Raw genomic sequence first — 9,053 nt, forward strand, 5'->3', positions numbered from 1 at the left:
TGGCGCACAAAAACAAGCGTACGACCGAATGAATATGACCGACAGGCGTCTCGCACAGGGCGGCTCTGATGTAAATGAGTTCTATGTATCGCGCATGCATATAGGCGCACGATCGCGGATAATGTACGCGCCAACATATATAGATCGATCGAGATTGCAGTGTACCTACGCCTGGTTTGCAGTGCAGCACCGGACAAATAATGCACCGCTCGCAAAGGAGAGTTCGTTTGCTTCCCACCACGAGATGGTCATCGGCCACTGCCTGCCTGTGTGCATGATGGACATTATTTAGATACGAAAAAAAAACAGACAGCTCGCATACACTCACACACGTTCGCTTCTACCGGGAAACTTGTCCGCAAAATGGCTCGGTGGCCGGTTCTCGGGCCGGCCAGCAAGGGTTCGTCACTTGCTGCCGCATTGCAGTTGTGCGTTATTTTTCCCTCCTTTCAACATATCGCTCGGTGGTGGTTAAGTCGTTTTTCCTGGTTCGCTTGGTCCGGGCTAGCCAGAATGCTCTGGGACCGTGCTATAAAAGCTACCGCGAGCGGATGGGAAAAGCATAGTCAGAATCTAGCCGATCAACAGCACAGACCTTCTTCTCCCTTTTTTTTGTCCACACAACAATCTACAACCCATAATCATCAAAATGCTGAAGTTGGTAAGTTTGCTGCTCTGCTTGAGATGGAGGACCATTTTCTTACACTCCGCCTTTGTCAGGTGGTGCTGTCCGCTGTCCTGGCCGTCGTTGCCGCTCGTCCCGGTGCCCTCACGTACTCTGCCCCGTTGGCGTACGCTCCGGCCACCTTCATCGCGAAGCCCGAGATCTACTACCAGAAGAGCATCATCGAGGAACCGACCGTCGCGCACGTCGGCAGTCTGGTGAAGACCATCCCAACGGCCGTCTCGCACCAGAGCTCCACCATCGTGCACAACTCTGCCAAGATCACCGAGCCGATCTATGCTCCGGCCGTGAAGCAGACGCTCGTCTCAACCCCGATCGCCAAGACGACCTACATTGCTGCTCCGGCGGCCTATGCTTACGCTGCCCCCGCGTTGGCCTATCACGATGCTTACGCTTACCACCATCTGTAAACCGGCCACGGGTCAGTGACGAGCAGCTTTAAGGATTTCGCGAGGGAGTGAGAGCTACCGAGAGGATACGATGTGCGTGTGCCCAAAAACAAAAACGCGTTGGCGAGTGATACACCAGTGAGATTCCTTCCAGGAATGGCCATAGGAAGAAGCGGCATAAGGCATTTAGTTTTTTTTTTTCGTTTCGGTGTTGCGCGTTGGGGAGTCGTTTTTCATTGTTCATTTTGATTGTTGGTGAAAGATTGAAAGACGCACAAACTTCTAGCGCCTGCAGTGAAATAAAACAGATGTCTTACAAAATGTAAACCTACGCTGAGTACTTGTTGGTGATCTTAGGAAGGGAAAAGAATGGATTCTACCCTCCAAGTATCGCTTGCAGATAAAATTGTGTCATGGGCCCCTCAAAGTATGCAAACCGCATATCCATCCGCCTGAAGCTATGCAATTGTCATAGCTTCTGATTCTCTTATGACCTTGTAAATTCTTGTTTGTTCCTTTCTTAGAGCCTCCAGCCTTCTCAAAACGAGTTCTGCACTGACAATAGTCGTAATACCCTTTTCTTCTGCTATTCCCCGTCAAGATCATCTTTTCCGCTCACTTTTAACCATCTGTTCGGATGAAAAACCGGCAGCATTTAGTCCATCATTCACCTGCCTTAAAGAACAGGTGTTTAACGAAAAGATAAAAGATCGCTGGCCGCGCAAGTAACGTACAACAAATTTAAATACTTCTTTGTGAGTTTGCTACTGTATTTCCTCATTCTTCGACTAGAACCGCTTCATGTATGATGCATGTTGGTGCAGCTACTTGCTACACCTTCGCGATTAGAACTGGTGCACTGGTTTTCTCCATACGCCCCATAAGAGCAGGTTGCGAGTCAGAACTCACGCCACAACCCTAAGGCTAGGCGGCTTACGCATCTAATCAATATTATAATTTTAACTCATTCGTCAACGGCAATCCCCAATGCACCGACACTTTCAACAGCTCAAAATGTCAACCAGAAACGACCATCAAACCAGATTTATGCCCAGCTTGCCCCCATTTATGGTTGATCTTCTACGCGTCCAGGCACCGACTGTTTCCAGGCTTCGTCGACTTGCCGGTGCGGCAGGACGTTTTAGTACGATTTGGTCGCACTTCTCGGGATTTGGACAACAGCCACTCGGGACGGACTCAGTTTCGGTGCATCGGTTTTGGTTTGCCGTGATCTTCCGCGAAGTTTGGAACCAAGGACGGGTAACGGGTGTTCTCGGTGATTCAATCAACGAACTGCGGTGCTCTTTACGCTCGGTACTAATTAGTTTTCATATTTCACCTACACTGCCGTGTGCCCAACTTCGTGACCTCTCCTCGGGAAGAATCCCTTTCGGATATTTCGACGATCGACGATTGCTGCCGACCAGCGGTTGACAAGGGTCTGCGAAATGTCGTAGCGATTTCGCGAAACCATGAACTTTAAGCGGTCGCCCCGTTCGTAGCTAAAAACCGGTAAGATACCTCCGCGCTAAAGTAATGTAGGTCGGGTAAGTTGCTCTCGTTCCGTAACCATCGCTTGCTGTCAAAAAGTAAAGCAAACAGGGGGAGAAGAGTTTTGCTCCACACCAAGGGAATCGACCAAAAGTGCGCTTCCTCGTTAAATGCCATCCCAGGGGTAGAACTACTTTCACACATCACGCCCCAGTGGGAGCGCGAGGGATTCTGTACCAAGGACACGGAAACCCGTGTTCCTCACGATGCAACGAGGAAGATCGTGTGATGTCCTCCAGCCCGGGCCCTGGAAAGCTGTAGACCGTGAGGAGGATGATCGTGTCAGTGAACCATTTTTTGTTCTTTGCTTCGCAGAATTTACGGCTCGCAAAACAGATCTTCTCTGACAGAAGCGGACGAGCTCGGTCGTCAGTGAGCCTCAACCATCGGGACAGTCAAGACCTGTTGCTTTATTTCGAAATCGATATAAAGTCGAGTGATCGCAGGAAGTGATCCGCAGTTTCCAAGGGAGTAGTGCTACAAGAGCCGTGTGTAATCAGATCATCGCAGAGTGCAACCTGTGTTTCGGGCGTAATGTCGCGATTCTTGCAAGTGGTATGTCTCGTTTCAAATGTCAGCGAACGGGTTTCGTGTGTGTGTCTGTGTGTGCGGCTAGTTCTAGGTTCCTTAATGCCCCATTCGCACTTGTTTCATTGGTTTCGAATTCTTGAATGCGTTCTAGCTTGTTGCGGTGACCTTGGTGGCGGGTGTGCTGGGACAGGATACATCCAACGACGCCAGCACCGTATCTCCGCAAGATATCTACGATCTCTCGGAGGATGACTTCAAACTCTGGCTCTCGGGAAGACAACCGAAAGCTTGGGAGGGAGGATCTTCAAGCTCCAGTTCGTCAACTGCTACCAGCGCTCCCCAAACGACCACTCTCCCTTCTGTGTTCCGAACAACCACCAACAACACTCCCACCACCCCTACGACAACACCGACTACGCCCAACTTCCTGACCACCAGCACCACCATTAGACCGATCGAACCCTCGTCGGATGGAAAGTCTTGGTTCGAGGAGGAAGATACAGCGACGCCACGGCCCGACCTGCTCGGCGATCAGTTTAAACCGGCCGGTGAAGATTTCGCCCAATGGCTCGAACGTCAGATGAACCGCGTGCAGGAGGTGACGTTCGTTCCGCAGACGACCTTGACGGGAGATCAGCTGGCGGGAGCGGGACTCGTCACTCGTCTGACAACCATTCGTAACCGGATTCCCGCTACTACCTTCCCCCCACTGCCCGTGACGGATTTCGCTCCCGTTACCACCTCTGCTCCTCCTCCTCCTCCTGCTCCTGCTCCTTCCTCTGCTCCAGCTTATCTTCCGGCAGAACAGGATACCATTGCTCCCGCTGCCGCTGCCCCGGGACCTCTAGACTTACAGCAATGGCTTCGAGATCAGCTGCAAACGTCTCAACGGCTCACCGATAATCTCCTCGCTCAATGGACACCCAGCGGTTCGATTGTCCGTTCGGATGGGCAGCACTACACACCGAACGCCGTATCCTACCAAACGTCAGCCCTCGTACATGGTCTGCATGGTGTGTCCCATAGTGGACATGTTCGCCACCAACCAATTCCTGTCGCCGTGCATCATAACGCACCAACGATTCGACGCGTGTTCTATCCAGCCGGCAGCTTCATCTACTCACACCCACCGGTGCCGCAGTACAGTTCTTACGTAGGCAACTACAAAGCACCGCTCGTCATCAAATACCACTAAGCTGAAGCTCAAGACGAGACTGCTGAATGAATGCTCACAATGCTCAAATTACTAAACGATCGGTTGTTGGTTCATCTTTTTAACATGTTTGTTTTCTGTAATAATGTAATGTTGTACTGATTTCGAATAAATCTAGCGTAGTAAATCATTCCAAATGGACTTCCTTGTGCGTAAAATTTGTAAATATAAATAAAACAGTGGGGCTTTAAGGTTAGAACAAAGAAATATCATAACGCATGATCCAAGCCGTTGGGAAAATAATAGATCCATAACGGATGTAGTGTCAAATGAAAAAAAAGAAGTGTTGTCCAAAAGTATCTAGCTCAGCCGCATGTGACCAGCAGAGCTTGACGAATCTATTTTTGTGACGTGGTGGATCAAAATTCATACCCGCTTAAGAGCCCATGGAACACCAAGCGTAACGAACATACTCTATGTGTGATGTCCTCGATAAGAAACTTGTCACGCGCCATTAATAACGCCCAAAAACTTCCTTAGCTATCCAATTTAGATCATTCCTGTATCTGTTTCTTTTCCTTCTCAAGCCCTCCCTCAGCATGTAGTAATAACTCCGAAAGATTTAAAACATTCGAATCTCATTCATTTATTCTTCTCGCACAAAGCTGCTTGCCTCATCTTTCACCGAAACAATCAAAGGTGAACAAAAAACAAGCAACCGTCACCGTAGGGCTCGCTAGGACTCAGGAAAAGGGGACAGTCATTGGTTTAGTGCCACTGGTTAGCATACACAGCTGGCTCGGCGTACACCGACGGGTAGCTGCTGACGTAGGCGGTCTTGGCCAGAGGAGCGGCAACGTACGACACTGGGGCGGCTTCGTACGAGATGGCAGCCGGGGCAGCCTGCACGTAGGTCTTGGCAACCGGGGCAGCGTACGAGTAGGTTTTGGCAACTGGAGCAGCAGCGTAGACAGTCTGGACCGGAGCGGCGTAGACGGCCGGGGCGGCATGGACGACTGGGGTAGCGGCCTGGACGTAGGTCGTCTTCTCAACCGGAGTCGACACGACGGTCTTCTTCACGGCCGGGGCATACACATTCTCGCGCACCTTGGTGTCGTGCACCACGGCCGAGCTGGTGTGCGTCACTCCGGTCGGGATGGTCTTCAGGACGGTTCCGACGTGCTCCACGGTCGGCTGCTCGATGATGCTCTTCTGGTACGAGATCTCCTTCTGGGCGACGAGCGTCGGGGCAGCAGCCACCACGGTCGAGTAGGCAAGCGGAGCCGAGTGGACCAAGTGTCCTGGGGCAGCAGCGGCAACGGCAAGAAGAGCGGACAACACCACCTTCAAGGGGGGAAAAAAAACAAACGAGTTACGGTTACACACCATTTTTCACACCCGGCCAGTGCGCCATCGCACACGCTCGATATTTACCAATCGGAACATTTTGATTGATTGTTTGGGGATTGTTTTGTGAGAGGTCTGTGTTGATCACTGGAAAGAGCTTCGCGTTGACTGTACCATTTCCAGCACCGTCAACGCCTTTTATACGTCGATCGCGGTTTTAGCGTGGTGTCCGCCACCGACCCATTCGGATCTCGCTCGGAGGTTCTCGTTTCGGTGGCGAGAGCGATTTTTTGCCCGTCCCGAGGATCTCTTCACGGACGTACGGCGCACTATGTTCGGACCACGGTGAGCCGTACGCACACAATCACTTGCGGCGCGTTTTTGGACCACCGTTTCCGTGTCGTGTGTTTATTGCTTTACCTGACACCACCCTTTTGCTTCTCGAGGGGCCCGGCAAGCCACGCAAATTAGCCATTAAGATTACTTTTTTGTTGCTGTCCGGTGTATTAGGAGAAACAACGCCAAGTTCTGAGCAGAATCCACATCTGACAGATGCGTTGAACCTCAAAGAGAACGAAGCGTGTAGTCTCTCCGGGTCTCCATTTATCGTACACGCCCTAGAAGGACACACGCGTCCATTGCTCTGCCTGGAGCAGAATCCACCCAACTCCCGTGTAGTACACTCCCGGATACTCCCGGTCAATGTAGATCGTATTGACTGCGATCACAGCTCTCCGTTGTAAGCTTCCTTTTCCAGGGGCTCGACACGATAAGCGAACACAGCGCTTACACACGAAAGGCCAAGAACGCACATATATCCGGACCGTACGCCACACGGTAACACTGGGGAACGTGTGGGCCGACGATTCCCTTAGCGCAAGAAATGTCAACGTCTTCTGGTGGCGTTTCGCGTTCTGGCCGTTCGCCCGCTAGGAATTATCTCATCGTAAATGTCAATCGCGCCCGTAGGAATGGGGGAGAGCACAAAATTGGTAGTATCCCCCCCCCCCCCCCTGGCTTGATTTTTGGTCGAATCGTCTGGATAATCTGGTGTCCGGAAGGTTAGCAGCGCACGGTCGGGTCGGTTCAAACTATCTTTACAATATATGTATCTTTTAACCATCTGAGAATGTTTAATTAATGGTTAGCGTTCTGTGGTTATAAATTAATTTTTAAATTATGTCCTATAAACAGAACCAATAAAACGTCGTACATTCTTGTCTAGAAACAACGGCTTTCAATAAATCAAAGGCAAATAAAGTCTTGCAAAAGCCATCAGAACAAAATAAAGCCCAAAGAGCACATCAGTTTCTCTACGAAAACAACATGATTGTAGCGTTCCCTCGTAAAACATGAACAGCAAAGAGCTCATGACATTTTGCCCAAAACGTCCCTCAACTTGCACAAAGCTTCAACAGTTATGAGTGATTTGTAACTTTAATATATTATTCTCGAGTTTGAGTTCAATTTCAACCTCATTACTGGGCCCCTTACCAGTGAATGGATCAGGGTGTCCCGGTATAATGAGATTCAGCCGGCCAGTTAATCACCTGGTTCTTCGGTAATAAGCAAATCACAAAACCACGAACCGCAATCACCCAGAACGGGAATAAAATTCCAGCATCTCGAACTCACCGTTGACTCCCGATTCGAAACTTCAAACGCCCTTCATCGCCAGTACAGCAACACAAAGAGATTTCAATTTCCTGCATCTCGAATCGTGGTGACTCCCTTCACGAAAATCAAGGACATCGGCATTACAATTTTTCCATTGCACCCAAACTGCAGGCCGAGAAAAGGAACCGGCACGCCGAACCGAGCAGTCGCTTGGGCAGGGACGTTCCGGAAAGGACGCACGGAAGGTCAGCACCTCCGGTGGAGGAGGAACAGAGGAGTCGCATAGATGGACGGGGCGCGAGTGCGCGAAAGAAAAATAAAAAGTGTGAAACCGTAGCAAACATCGACCCGACCGCCGAAGAAGCCGATCGGGTGCCAGGTAGGAGTTAAGACGCCGGGTGGAGCAAGATGGCGTAGGATCGTAGAGAGCGAGCGAGAGTGAGAGGAATCGCCGATCTTGCGACCCGGCACCGAGCGGATGATGTCGTATATTTCGTGGTCACTATATAAGATTCGAGCCGGCGGTCCGAAAAGCACAGTCAGCGTTCAATCGTTCCAAAAGCAAAAGCTCAAACCCCGACAACAACACAGACCTTTCGGTGTGTTTTTCTTTGTGACAAGCAAAACCCAGCAAAACAAAAAAAACAATCCAATATGTTCCGATTGGTGGTGTTGTCCGTTGTTCTCGCCGTTGCCGCTGCCGCCCCGAAACCGGGTCTGGTGCATTCGGCCCCGCTTGCCTACTCGACCGTGGTAGCTGCCGCCCCGGCCCTTGTCGCCCAGAAGGAGATCTCGTACCAGAAGAGCATCATCGAGGAACCGACCGTGGCGCACGTTGGCACGATCGAGAAGTCCATCCCGACGGGATACTCGCACCAGAGCTTCACCCAGTACCATAACAAGCAGGTCGCCGAGCCAGTGTATGCTGCGGGCGTGAAGAAGACCGTCGTGTCGACTCCGGTTGAGAAGACGACCTACGTCCAGGCCGCTGCTCCAGTCGTCCATGCCGCCCCGGCCGTCTACGCCGCTCCGGTCCAGACTGTCTACGCTGCTGCTCCAGTTGCCAAGACCTACTCGTACGCTGCCCCGGTTGCCAAGACCTACGTGCAGGCTGCCCCGGCTGCCATCTCGTACGAAGCCGCCCCAGTGTCGTACGTTGCCGCTCCTCTGAAGACGTCCTACGTCAGCAGCTACCCGTCGGTGTACGCTGCCCCGGCCGTCTATGCTAACGAGTGGAACTAAGCGAACCTGACTGTGACTTACGATCAATTTCCGTTCGGCAAGCGAGAACCCTATTTTTCTCTTGTTCAACGTTTTCGGATTGTTTTATTGAAAGATGAGGAAAATAAATTAAATATTTAAACTGTACCACTGCTCTCGTTCTCGATATCTAACTGATGACATAGAGATGAGAAAAAAAAATCCTTCATAATGTTACCCAACCTCATTAGGTTGTTATTGTATCAAATTTCTCGTCGGCATGGGATAACCTTGAAATACCGTCAGTCGGACTACCAGAAACGAAATATTAAATTAAGCAAAAAATCACCATCTCACCATCCCACTTCCGGCAAAACGTGTCTTAATGTGAATAGTCTCGCTTTCCTTAGGCCTAGAAGCCCTGCGCGCGAGGATCTTACAAAGAAGAAGAAGCAGCAGAGCAAAAAAAAACCCCACATACACGCCTCGCGAAGTAACAACAGCCACAGCAATTAATTCCTATGCTAACATTATACACCCCATTTTGAACTACTTCCTCATTCATGTCCCTCGACGAGCG

At 50.7% G+C, this 9,053-nt stretch overlaps 3 protein-coding genes across 5 annotated transcripts; 2 read left to right on the plus strand and 1 right to left on the minus strand.

Moving 5' to 3' along the window:
- Window positions 1-549: 549 nt before the first annotated feature.
- LOC118514321 lies at window positions 550-8,641 on the plus strand. The gene is made up of 4 exons (XM_036061105.1): window positions 550-661; window positions 721-1,092; window positions 3,308-3,833; window positions 7,785-8,641. Exons 1-4 carry the CDS (start codon window positions 650-652, stop codon window positions 8,513-8,515), a joined length of 1,641 nt encoding a protein of 546 aa, XP_035916998.1. The 5' UTR covers window positions 550-649; the 3' UTR covers window positions 8,516-8,641.
- LOC118510293 (mucin-5AC-like) lies at window positions 2,248-4,506 on the plus strand. 3 transcript variants are annotated; one of them, XM_036051916.1, is made up of 4 exons: window positions 2,248-2,334; window positions 2,457-2,586; window positions 2,941-3,180; window positions 3,308-4,506. In XM_036051916.1, the coding sequence occupies exons 3-4, from the start codon at window positions 3,160-3,162 to the stop codon at window positions 4,349-4,351; spliced, it is 1,065 nt and encodes a 354-aa protein (XP_035907809.1). In that variant the 5' UTR covers window positions 2,248-2,334; window positions 2,457-2,586; window positions 2,941-3,159; the 3' UTR covers window positions 4,352-4,506. The 3 variants fall into 3 exon arrangements, with proteins under 3 accessions (XP_035907809.1, XP_035907811.1, XP_035907808.1); XM_036051918.1 differs by having other exon boundaries at window positions 2,255-2,586; window positions 3,308-3,677; window positions 3,756-4,506; XM_036051915.1 differs by having other exon boundaries at window positions 2,255-2,350.
- Window positions 4,931-5,878, minus strand: LOC118510295 (cuticle protein-like). The gene is made up of 2 exons (XM_036051920.1): window positions 5,744-5,878; window positions 4,931-5,653 (listed from the first exon to the last, which is right to left on the minus strand). The coding sequence occupies exons 1-2, from the start codon at window positions 5,753-5,755 to the stop codon at window positions 5,078-5,080; spliced, it is 588 nt and encodes a 195-aa protein (XP_035907813.1). The 5' UTR covers window positions 5,756-5,878; the 3' UTR covers window positions 4,931-5,077.
- Window positions 8,642-9,053: the final 412 nt, after the last annotated feature.

The sequence above is a fragment of the Anopheles stephensi genome, chromosome 3 (genome assembly GCF_013141755.1).
Source record: "Anopheles stephensi strain Indian chromosome 3, UCI_ANSTEP_V1.0, whole genome shotgun sequence".
Taxonomy (NCBI): Eukaryota; Metazoa; Arthropoda; class Insecta; order Diptera; family Culicidae; genus Anopheles; species Anopheles stephensi.